Below are 13,047 nucleotides of genomic sequence, written 5' to 3' on the forward strand. Positions count from 1 at the left end.
TGCTGCCCCTCTAATCGCTTGGCAAGCTATTAGAGCTGGCTCACCCATGTATCACACTTTGTACTGGGGTTCTTTAGCCCACCCTCCTGAAATTCATCCATATTCATCTTATTTCCTCACCAAACTGCCTCTTTTTTACAGCTCGGTTTTATTCCAACCATCTCATTAATTGATTTTTACAAACCTTTTCATCCTATTCATTCTACACATCTCTCTTTTATGGCCTCTTTTCTGCTGCTTGTACCCAAACCAGAAGTGACAATTAAATTTGTTTTAACAACACTCCGTTCTTTCAATAGTCTTCTCTTGTTCCCTATTATGTCCATTGTGTGTATTGTTTGCAATTCGTACTTTTCTGTCTTCCAAAGGCACCATCTCAAGGGGTTTACCATGTCGTTTGCTGACTGTGTCAAACAGTTATTCAGCAGACCTCTCTTATCCTCTCTTCTCTTTGACTGAAACAGTGGACTCACATTGTTGTGGTGTGGTCCGTGCTGGTGAAATCAGATTAAGTCAATGAACGACTGTGTCTGTTCTCAAAGGGTAATTGATTGTTCAGCTGTGGAACACAAGCAAGAAGATAAAATCACAAAACAAAGTCAAACCAACAGTGGGGTGTTAAAAAGTGTTGTACTATGCAGGTACCTGCGGTGTGAAGTATATAGTGCTGTGAGAAAATATTTTCCCCACTTAAAGTTTTCTTATTTTTTGTCATAAATACATGTTTTATATCTTTAAACAGATTTTAATATTGGCAATAATAATAATAATAATAATAGTACTAAACTTCACTGTCCTTTGGCTTCAGATTGTGGTTAAAAACTCTCACAATATGTGATAAAACGGATTGTTACAACATAAAGTTTCAAACCAGCAGCTTTAGATCTCAATAATGCTCAACAGTTGAGTAGCATTATTGCACGTTGGAAAAAGTGGGTTTTATAAGTGATCTTGGTTGCATTTACTGCCCTGTTTTGCTTTCTAGATGGAAGCTTAAAAAAATCCCCAAATACAGGGGTGACTTAATTAACCCACAGTTTGTTGGGTCTTTTCATTTGTCTGCCTTTTATATACATCTCCCAGCAGATAGGCCAGTAGAACCTGAGTAATTACAAAAGGCACTCTTAAAAAAAAAAGCTATCCAATTAACTTTGATCCCATGTGAAAAAGCAGTTTCTGTTAATTTATGAATTATTTTATCATGATTACTGAACATCTAAAATCTTGCAGTGTTCATAGATAGATAAAGTACTTTATTCATCCCAACCGGGAAATTACTGTGCAGATTTCACAATAAACTGGGCAAAAATTGCATCTGTAGGATGGTTCCAAGGCCAGAGTTACTGCCTTGGAACCACATTTGCCAATCTTGACGATCCCCGTGACTATTGGAGATATGCTATGCAGACTAACGAGGCAAAAGTGGATTGTTTTGGAAGGTGTGTGTCACAAAAAAATAAATAAATAAATATATATATGGTTATGGTTGTATTGGGCTACTTTGCTGCTTCAGGATGTCCAGCAGAAAGTCCTGAGCGAGATTATCCTAATGTGGCTGTTGGGAAACAATCTGTGGAGGCAGAAGGGCAAAACCTCCTCCACATCTATGTTTGTCGACTTAAAGCAGGATTATTCAACCCCAGTCATCACTTCAGCACACCTGAATTAAATAATTAGAACTTGACTGAATACTGAGGAGTTAATCAAGCCATTTAATTCAGGTGTGTTGGACCAGGGACACATCTAAAAGTTGCTGGACACCAGGCCTTGAGGATTGGTGTTGAATATCCTGATTTAAAGCATTAAATGAGGCCATAAGATGCATAAAAAAAAAAAAAACAGAAGACATTTGTCAGCCATCAAAGACTTACTGTCAGCACTCTATACTGCACATAGATCTGTATTTCCCCCTATGCTTGCTATGGTTTTCTCTGCTTTGGTTTTCCCATATGGATTTTAGCTTAACTGACTCTAAAGAGGTGTGAAGTGACTGCAGCCTTTTGGCACCTGTCCACTGGAGTGAATAATCTTGGGTGTAGTGTTGAGATGCTCGTTATTGCTCCTGTCCCTATGGTCTATGACTTCCCCAAGAGAACCAGCTGTGCTTGGTGACCCATGGCATTGTGCTGGTGTACCACTAAAGTGGATTACGTACCCTTTATGCTTCCAGCTGGTGCTCAAGGAATGTCCTCCTTCCAGAATTATAAGAAGGAGAAAATTAAGATAAAACCATCTACTTTTCATTATGTTTAAGTTGTTTTTACAAAAGAAACTGCAGTTATGAGTGGTCAAAAATGGGTTTAGGGACTATTTAAAACAGCTCCTATGTGTGGTACTTTTTAGTTTTTAACAAACCTGAAGGATCCGTTTCGGGGGGGGGAAAAAAAATAAAAATCTTTATCGTTTCTTTTTACGGTGCTTCATCTTACTCACTACCCAATTCTCCCTTCTCTGCTTTGGCTCTTTTACAGTGAAATACATCAAGGAAATGTCTGCATTTTTTAAAAGCTCCGGTTCCCCTGGAGCAAACCTCCCTTGGGATTCTCCCCCCTCTACACCTCAGAGGACCAATGAGGTCTTCCCCGCCGAGGTGAATGGGCCTCGCATCATCCCACTGAAGATGTGCCAGGTGTCACGGAAAGAGTGCCCCCCAGACACAGAGAACAGGTACTACATGTTAAACATCTATCAGTTAAATGTCATGTTTAATTCAGTTAATATATTTCTCAGAACCAAGCTGAGGCTGACTGACAAGTTACAAATTACTTTGAAAGATTATCGCAAAAGGGATTTTTTTTTATGTCTTACTTTGATATTCTCTTTAATATGTGAAACTTCCTCTTCAGCCTGAAGCTTTGCTCTCTTTGAGGTTTTTCTTGTTTTTTTTTAAAGACCCTTTTTTTCCCATTTTTTTCCTCCCTCCCCCGCCTCCTTTAATCACACTTGCCAGGTATTTCGAGGTGATTTCATCCAACAGAAAGAACTCAATGTTCCTGCGAGCAAAAGACCCAGCCATGGCTCAGTCGTGGTACAATGCCATCCAAGCTGCTGCTGCCAGCCTTTTACCACAAGTGAAGGAGGAGATGAAGAGCATGCAACCTGGCATGGATGTCAAACATTTGGGCTGGCTTATAGAGCAGGTATGGAGGGATGCTGGGGTACATGGGAAAAAAGAGTCAAAGGACTTGCTCTTCTTTTCTAAATCTTTTAATTGTATTTTTTTGTACTCAGTTGCCCTTTTTACTCTCTAGTTCCAGTTTTCTCGATATAGTTGTTGTTTGTGGAAAACTCTTAGATTTTCCACATTTTAGACAAGCTAGCAAAAAAATGTAAGACTTATCTTAAAGTCTTAAATTAGAAGATATAGTCGGTCTTAAATTTTAAGATAAGTTTAAACATTTCGAAAACTTGATGTTTTCATCAAATGTCATAAATATAGTGCCTTTTAAGAGTAATTAAATTCCTTCAGGTTATTCACAATAATGTAAATAATGAAATGTCCCTCAGCTCTGATACTGCAACGCCATTCACATGTGGCAAAGACAAAACTGGTTACATAACCAGATTAGCAGTTTTTTTTTGTTTGTTTTTTTTTAAAACAGCTTGTTGATGGCATCGTTTACCATTTAAAGAGTTTACTGAGGCGGTTGGTTCACCTACAGCTCCTCCACGACCTCACACCCCTGCAGCTGATCAAAATAGATCTGATAGAAAAGAACTTGGTGAACTTGGATAGTGTGAACTTAACCCTCGGTGCTGAATCTGCCATCCAAGTAATTTTGATGCACCGTTTTTTCACAGAGAAGCGCGTCTGTTGGGTTGCCTGCACAATTAACCACAATATGAATTTAAAAAATTAACTTTTGTAATTTAGTAGTAATGCCACTACTGGAACCAATATTCACTACAGGAGTTAATAGCAGAAGATATTTTAATTTAAAAATACATGCAGCCCTAGGTTTCCACAGCCCCGCAAATCTGTCAAATATTTTGTCTCCTTTCTGGGTGTTACTTGGAAATGGTGATTCGTGAGTCAGATATGTCACACGGATCAACATCTGCAACTAAGTTCTGTGATGTTTAAAAAAAAATAGAAGGTAGTAAAAGTGATTTTAATAGGTGTTCAGTTTAACTTAAGGATTACAGTATGTACCATGAAAGAGTGATGGGCATTTAATTTCATTCTGATATAAATGTCTGTGTGTGCAGATGTCCCAGGGTCCAGAGAAACCTCTTTTTGCAGTGTTGACAGAGAAGGACCTGCTTCTGTATTCCTCCTTTCCTGAGAGCAAAGAGAGCCTAAGGAACCCCTCCAAGAGTCACACCCTCATCACAACCAGGTTAAAAACCGAATTCCTTTACATCAGAGGTGCCCAGAGTGCATCCTGGGGGCTACTCGGGACTCTTAGTTCAAATTTGGTGCCCTTATGCAGTTGTTTGGTGGAGATGGAGACATATTTTTAATTCATAGGGTGAAATTTAAATTTTCTATTTAAGCACATATTTAAATAGAAAATGTTGGGTCCATCAGACTGTTTGTCTTTTATTAACCACACGTCTTTCATTTTAATGACATAGTAAATGGAGCCACAGACACCCAGCAGCTTTTATTCAACAACATATTTGGGTACACTAATTGGGTGCAGCAGAGGTTTCTGAGCCAAGACCAGTATCCCACTCAATTTTAGAGAACAGAGTTGTTGTTTTTTTATGTTTCAGATCTTCAATAATTTCCCCTTCACTTGCTGATTCTGGCCCATGTGGCAGAAACCTTAGAATTCTCTTCTCTTCATACATCGCACACATCAAATTCTCACTTTTCAAGCTTTGTGCCTCGCCCTGATCAGTTTGTTTTTTCTCCAGTGGTTTGTGAGCTCCTGCTCACTCTTTCCATAACTGAACCAATGAACAGTTTGTGTCATAACTTCCATAGCTTTAGTTGGAAAACATTAGTCCTCATAGGACCTATGAGTCATGTATGTTTCCCCCACTCTCTCTGCTGTGGATTCCGCACCTTGTTTTCCACATAGGTAGCAGTTCCATCTTTAGCCACAGCCTATCCTATAATTCCTAATTACAATCTTTTCAGCCACATTCTGGTGATATTTTTCTCTTTTCTCCCCAAAGGCTGGTGTACTCTGGTCCTGGAAAGAGTTCCTCTCTGTTGGACTCTGAGTTGTCATTCGGCTTGCGTTCAGGCACCAAGCAGGGCGTAGAGACTCATGTGTTCAGAGTGGACACGGCCAAGGAGTTGTCCACGTGGACTCATCTGTTGGTCGAGGGTTGCCACAATGCTGCAGAACTCATCAAGGAGGTCACAGCAGGTAAAAAGATCCAAAATACCTTATACACCAATGTCTGTTTTTACAGTTGCTAAGTAAAGAGCAGTCGCTGATCTCTTCTAAAGTAAAAGTATAAACACTGCTGTGGGTTTGAAATTCATTGATTTGGTTCTTACATTAACATATCACAGTTAAATTATATTTCTTACTTTGGTTAAGGTTTCATAAAGCACCCTCGCTGCTCTAGTCTAAGTGTGATACTGACTTATTGAATGGAGCCCTAATGCACAGTCAGCACATTGCGTTCCATCACCAGATGGAGTAGTATCATTACACTGCCATCTGGTGGTAACATTAGGTGGTACAGAAAGCCTTAAGACATGGATTTTCAATTCATCTGTAAATTCATGTTTACATCAGGTAAAATTTAGAAAAATTCTGATTTCATGGGAGTAAAAAACTTGAATGCTTCTTTTGTCATGTCACCACATTAAGGCGTCACAGTCAAAAAAGACTACTGGAAAGATTTAAATCTCTGTCCAGTAGCAACATTCCCTCGACTTGGTCAGATTTTAAACCACCTTTTTGTGTGTGTGCAGCCTGTAGTTGGAATGGAAAAGAGTGCATGCTGGGAGTGCACATCGACAACGGCTTCACGCTATTCACAGATGAAATGGGTGTCAGGAAAAATATTCTCCTCCAGCAGCCTTTCGAGCGCCTCCGAATGTCCTCAGATGATGGAGTCCGTATGATGTTCCTCGACTTTGGAGGCCCAGAGGCTGAAATTGTAAGAAACACTTTATAGGTTGTGTTAAATAATTACTAACAAAAAAATGTTCTGTGTGTGGGAGGATATACTGAATGTGTCGAACATGAAAGCAGGACTGTGATTGGGGACAGTCTGCTGAATTGATTAACAGACATGGAAAAGTTGTGCATGTCAAATGAATTGTCCTTTTGTGTGCAAGGAAGCAACAAGGTTAATAAAAAAAAACATACAAGAAGAGACAGATTCTTTTTGTAAAATATATCTGAAAATTAATCATAATCACTCAGAAAAATATGTCAGGTCTTAGTAAGTTCTCCAACTAATGTATTCACAAGCATTTAGGATACGTATATAAGAAGAAACATCTTGCTTGAATAAAAATATCTACAATGAGAGTAACAACTAAAAGTTTAAAGCTGTTTACAAGGATTAAAGTTTGTCTTTGCTCAGTCAGCAGAGATTCTAAAGAAGATAAATTATCTCCAAACTCTCAACAAACTGCACCAACGAGCATGTTGGAGTCATCAAGTCACCATCACAACTATAAGATCTGTTCTATATCTAAGAGCCTTGTCACCAGTCACCAGTCCATCAGAGAAACACACATACAAACAACCAACCATACACACACACACCATTTTTAGAGCTCAATTAATCTAACAGTCATGTGTTTGGACTGTGGAAGGAAGCTACGTAACTTGGAGAGAACCCACTCCAGGGTGGTATTTCAAACCAGGGCCTACTGGCTCCATTGCTACCAAGTGCACCGCTGTGCAGCCACATCAACACAGAAATAGTCATCAGAAAAAAAGAGGAGTTAGTTAAAAAGAAACAAGCAAAAGAGAAGACCCAAGATTCTGGATGATCCAGAGAGGTTGCTGACTACATAGACTTTTAACTTGCTTTTACCAAGGGTGCCAATAACAACGGAGAGATCATAAATTAAGTTTAGCGGTGACTTTAAACATACTTTTTTTTTTGTTTGTTTTTTGGTAGCAAGGTCATCATGTAGTAGATGGATAAAGGATTAATGTTAACCATTGTATTTTATGAAGTCCTATAAAGAGCTATCGATATACAAACATCCTGATTCATTCTCATTTCTCTCTGCTCTTAGAAACTGGACCTTCGCTGCTGCCCAAAGACCTTAGTGTTCATCATCCACTCTTTCCTTTCTGCTAAGGTCAAGCGACTTGGCCTCCTGGCATGATAAAGGCCAGCTATCCATAACATCAAAATAGGAATATTCAGTGAAACACACACCAGCCCCAGAAGACCTTCAACAAAAGAGCCGGGGAAGTGAAGCTGATAGGCTCATTTTTCAGCCGTTAAAAAGCCTTATCGTTTTTGGTCAGGCTCTCTCGTCTTTTTAAAAAAAGAAAAAGAAAAAAATGAAGAGAAAACTGGAACACTGATGGACATTTTTTTTATTTGTAGTTAGATAAAAGATGTTTTTACATATACTTAAGGTCACCAATCATTTAAGGGGTCTGTATCTGTCAAACCTGTCTAAGTAGGTCAGGCCACTTCATGATGGGGAAACTGTAAGAATGTGACAGCCTGTTTCTTAATGTTTTTAAGCTTACAGTCGCAACCATTTTTACTTTAGTTTGATTTTATGAGTCACAGCAGGCTTTTGTCATAAGCATCTTTTCATCTTTCAGTCTCTGCTTCTTGATTGATGTTGGACAAACATTTTTTCAGTATCAGAGGAGTGACAGATTGACGTGGCTGATTGTAACGTGATCAATAGCCTGTGCTGAACAGAGCAGCTAAACCGACATGCTGTTTGCTCAAAGTTTTTCATCAACCTATTGGATTTAGTTGTCTTTTTTTTAGCAATGTGCTATGGCCTATCAAAAGAAATAAGTATATCTTTATAATGTTACAAGCTGAAAATCTAATTTCTTTTTTTAAATAAAAGAGATTGCAACCTTTAATCCCAGTGGTTAAAAAAAAAAAAATCTAATATTAATGCCACAGTAACTTTTATTTATATTCAGGAAAGACAGATTTTACGTCACATATTCAAAATTTATTTTATTAGTTCGAATTAAAAATATAAAAATGCGTTTACATCCTAAAGTGTGTGATTATTTTATTCATCAATGTTAAGTCTTTTTTGTAGTTTGAGGTCTTCTCTAATATCAAATATCTGAACACTAAACCCACATATAGTAATATATGTTCTAAAACCTGTTTGCTCAAGAAATTTTATGTATTGTATATTATTTAAACAAAGGTGTGCCTTGCAAGGTTGTTTGTATATAAACATGTAATAAACTTTGTTAACTTTTATTTATCGATGCATTTGCCTTTGTAATTTACAGGCCTCTACTCTTTTTGTAGATTCTTACAAAATAATTCTTACTTGCTGACTCTCGTATTTTGTCACATTACATCCACAATCTTCAAATGTGTTTTATTTGGATTTTATCGAACCATCACACATTAGCACATAACTGTGAAGTGGAAGAAAGAAAAGTGTGTAAAGTGTGTTTTTTGGGGGCGTGGAGTTTATGTCTCCAAAACCTTTTTACAACTGACTTATAGTCTGCTAGATTTTCTCTACAAAGCAACTCAAGCTTAATCAAATTGGATGGAGACCTTCTAGGAATGTCAATTTTCTAATGTCTCTATAACTGTTCTCCTAGATCTAGGTCTGGAGTATGACTGGGCCTTTCCAACCAGACAATATGCTTTGATGTGAACCTTTCCGTTGCAGTTCTTACTGCATGTTTAGGGTCATTATTCTGCCAGAAGGTAACTCTCCGCTAAAGTCTCAAGTCTTTTGCGGCTTCAAACACAGTTTCTTTCAGAATCGTACTGTATTTTTGCTCCATTTGTCATACCATTAACTCTAAAAGATATGCCCATACCATGATCCTGCCACCACTATGTTGGTTGTTTCAGGGTGATATGCGGTGTTCCAACATGCACAGCGTTCTGCATTCAGGCCAAAAAGAGATTATCACCTAAAATCCCCTAAGACACACTGAACTTTGTGGTTCCATTATGCCAAAATGTGAAGATATATGAAGGGTATGAAAACATTTTAAAGGTACTATAGAAGTGAGTTTTTACATCAAAATATTTCAATCAGGTTCTCTGGTGGTGCTTCAAGCAGCGGATCTTGATGCCTGCTGTCTTTATTTAATAGTCCCAGTTGGTGCTCCGTTCATTTCATTAAAGTCCAGACAGATCTGTAGAATGGACAGAGCACAGCAATGATGACTGTGATGATGTGATGCTTAAGTCAGCAGGGATGGTAATTGGAACAGTTAGACCTGCTGCTAGCCAGTGGAAAAAGGAGCAAACAAAGACTATGCTCTCATGTGCTTTTTATTGTCATTAAGCAGTGTTATCAGCAAGGAGCAGATGCTGTGTCAGCCTTTGTGTGTGCTTAAAAAAAGAAAAGAAAACAAACAAACAAAAAAACGCCTGTTTCCGTTTGTGTGTGCCACAACAGCAAATACGAGCAGGGTAGTCTAGTAATATCAGCACAAGCTGGATAACAAATCAGATACAGTGTTCATATTTGATCATGTCCCCTCTTCATTTCTCCCCCACCCTCTTGTTGAAATGTTGCCATAGTAACAGCAGGGCACACTCATCCTCACGGCATCCGTCTCTTTTTCACTGAACTATGGTTTTGCTGTTGAAATTGCCAATCAGCCCCTCAGCTTCACTTGGTATGAGGGGAGGAGACAGTGTGAATATATTTTGATTAACAGGAGTGGAAGGGTACTTTGGACGGAGACGAAGGGAAGAAAAATATAGCAAAATATGATGCTCATTGCGGGAGAAGGAGCAAAGATGTTGCATGAAATTGCACAAATGCTGGGACTGTTTTTTTGTTGAACTCTGGGAAGCTAATAATATATTTCTAAATAAGACTGAGAACATATATTTTCTAATTGGCAATGACAGACTTTAAACAAAACCTCTGCATGAAAAAACCTCACATGCAGACAGAAATTTTAAAAATATGTTTATAGGCTGAATATAATATTGTCAATATTTAGCAATAATGTAAAGCATCCATGTGTCTTATGACCTTGCATTGCCTTTTGTTGTTCAACCCATTTATTGTTTCAAAGTGTGGCATATTGTTCCCATGGAATTGTCATTGAGATTAGATATTCATTGTTAATGTCATGGTTATATAAATGTGTTCAATAAGAACATTCGCTTATCCAGTAGCTTGCAACCACCAGCGTGTAAATATATGTGCAAAAAAGTGAATGACTGGATGTAGTGTAGTCACCATGTCTTAAACCTAAATTGAACATATCCTCAAACGGATACAAAGACATAAATGTGTATAACAGATCACTGTAAAAGAACCACCAAAGCATTCAAAAATGTAAATAAATTTAAATAAAATCTCAAGAAATGAATGAGCAAATAAAGTGTCAAGTACACAGTGTAAGCAGTGTAAAGTGCACTCTATTGTAAAAGAGACTGAGGCAACACCTGAGACTGTTTTTAGTTCTCAGAGAAAGAATCTGCCCCTCAAAGCTCTCTGTAATATTCTGACTGCTGTCAACACTTATGGTTTATTTTCATAATTATGCTTCTAAGATCCACTTCTTGTTTTCCTGGGATCAGATTAGACAATTTCATTATATCAGCTGTAACTTATTATGTTTATGAACAAAATATCCTTGATCTCTTTAACTCATGAAAGTCTGATCAAAGTCTGCTGTATTTGCAGATCTTTCGCTTTTCTTCTGAGCTTATTGGACACGTCTCACGCCAAAACATGTTCGTCTCTGGGATGTAGAACTGTCTCCTGATATAACTGTGATATAATCTTCAGTTATTTGAAGATTGTTCCCAAGGATTAATCACAGCTCCTAGGGCTGGACAGTAAATCAATAACAATATATATTGTACTAGACATATGATCACTACAAATAGTGATGGAATATTCAATATTCAATATGTAGAATATTCACTGAACTCCGATCCAGAACCATGCAACACTCTGGTAGATGTAATCAGCGGAAAGGATTTAGTTGTTCAAACTTTCACATGAGCTAAGCGAGACGGGTGGCATCAACTGCCTCACACGCTGTCTGGTTACCTAGCAACAACCGATGGAAAACTTGCACCTCAGCAGATTCAGGTTTCACCACCGTTTCTCATAACTGCTTAAAAATAAACAAAGACATAGATTGAAAACTAAATATTGTGAAGTTTTCTATCAGAAGCTTCCAAAGCTTGAATTAAAATAAAGTGAAAAGAATCTCTCAGATCCTTTCACATATTTTTTTTTTCTTATTTTGGTATTTGAAATAATTTTAATAATCCCAATTTATTAAAAACTGGAAAGGTTTTAGACTGACCTAATATCAGACAGTGCAGTGTGAAAAGAAAATAAAGGTTGTGTGTACTTTGATAACACTTGGGTTATTCACCCAAAATTTACAGATTGGAAATTACATGACATGATATCCACATTTTTTTGTTGTTGTTGTTAAGTTTTGTTGTTGTTTTACTCTTAATCTTATTCTAAAAACATCAAGCATACCAAAACAGTTAAGCCAAAACCGCTTAACTGTTTTTTTTTTTCTAAGACAATTAAGCAGTTCATTTTCATTACTAACATTTTCTAATTAATTAAATATAATTAATATAAATGTGAAGCCCTTTTCAGCAGTTTAAATAAGTAAGACATGAACAAAAAAGATCTGTTAATGGCTAAAACAAATGTGACTATTTCACCAAACTTGTGTGGGCAGGATATTCATAACACTCTGCATAACTGCAAACTTCAGCATTTAAACTTCATTTAGGACGAGTGGGATAAAATGTCTCCACAGAGTAATCTCATGCAGTCGACAACATAAGTTATGTCCCCATAAATGCAGTTCCACAAGCTATAAAATCACGGGGACAAAGCCTTTTGTTTTGTTGTGATAGAAAAAGTACACAGTTTGTAAGCATTTAGTCGTCTAATTCACGCTGAAAACCCATTCATGTGTAGCGTAGATTTTTAATGAGCACCCATTCATATAATTCACGTTTTTTTTTTTATGTTTAGGTATGTAAAGTTTACATCAACTGAAGCATCATGACCATACAATAGACTGAACTGGTGCATCACATTATGTTTAAAGCTGGCAGGTGGCAGTAGAGTATCAGGTATGGGAGGAAAAGTGCTGCTGCTGTGTTTTACAGACAGTAGGGGTCTCTGTGTCTCCACAATGAATTTTTTTTTTTTTTTTAAACAGTGGTGGTGTTGAAAAGAGAAAAGAGACTGAGAACATTACAGCGTTGATTGGTTCTGACTAAATCCCGAGCAGGACATCCCACAATATCCCTAACTGTACCCCGCCTTCCCAACACCCTCTCCACAAACACAAAAGAACAAGAGAAAGGAAAGAGGACAAGAGATTAATACCAAGGCTCTCTCAGAGCAATTCATATTCCAACTGGAGAAGCATGTTATCTATTTTCTCACACTCATCCATTGTGCTCCTTTTCCGGAGAGGCATTCGAGCCGAAGCAGGATTCAACATGAATCAAATGGGACCTTTAAGGAACCGCACAATGGTGACAACACTTAGTACAATGAGAAAACATTTCAGGCTCACACAGAATCCACAGGAACAAACTGCAATCACTCCTGTATCACTTTCTCAATAGAACCATGTCAAATCTGTACAGAAGGGATGGGCTGAGGCTGCTGCTGAGTCCTGTGTCATTGGAAAGTCATTCTTCCAAGCTTAATCAATCTAGGTTGTTTGATTCAATTCAAACTCCCTCCTAGGCAGAAGAGGGGAGAGGAAAAGCAAAGCAGAAAATGAGAGTCGACTTGAGCCGACACTCTAACTTTGACAAGGATTCTCACCATCTTTTGTCTACTTTCGTTCTCACTTTTTCTCTCATCGTCTGCCTGCAGGCAGGAATTATAGCTGCTCATTTCATGCTAAGCCATAGTTTGATTTATTTATTTATTTTCCAGTCACCACTATTTTTTTTTTTTAA

At 37.7% G+C, this 13,047-nt stretch overlaps 1 protein-coding gene across 1 annotated transcript in view; it reads left to right on the plus strand.

Moving 5' to 3' along the window:
* Positions 1 to 8,349, plus strand: part of snta1 (syntrophin, alpha 1) — a 33,899-nt gene extending 25,550 nt beyond the window's left edge. The window contains exons 3-8 of the mRNA XM_007548116.2: positions 2,472 to 2,667; positions 2,951 to 3,140; positions 4,210 to 4,340; positions 5,128 to 5,324; positions 5,882 to 6,069; positions 7,169 to 8,349. Of these exons, the coding sequence (XP_007548178.1) occupies positions 2,472 to 2,667; positions 2,951 to 3,140; positions 4,210 to 4,340; positions 5,128 to 5,324; positions 5,882 to 6,069; positions 7,169 to 7,261 (995 nt within the window). The 3' untranslated portion in view covers positions 7,262 to 8,349. The remainder of the gene's footprint in view (positions 1 to 2,471; positions 2,668 to 2,950; positions 3,141 to 4,209; positions 4,341 to 5,127; positions 5,325 to 5,881; positions 6,070 to 7,168) is intronic.
* The last annotated feature ends 4,698 nt before the right edge of the window (positions 8,350 to 13,047 follow it).

The sequence above is a fragment of the Poecilia formosa genome, unplaced genomic scaffold (assembly GCF_000485575.1).
Source record: "Poecilia formosa unplaced genomic scaffold, Poecilia_formosa-5.1.2 Scaffold2, whole genome shotgun sequence".
Taxonomy (NCBI): Eukaryota; Metazoa; Chordata; class Actinopteri; order Cyprinodontiformes; family Poeciliidae; genus Poecilia; species Poecilia formosa.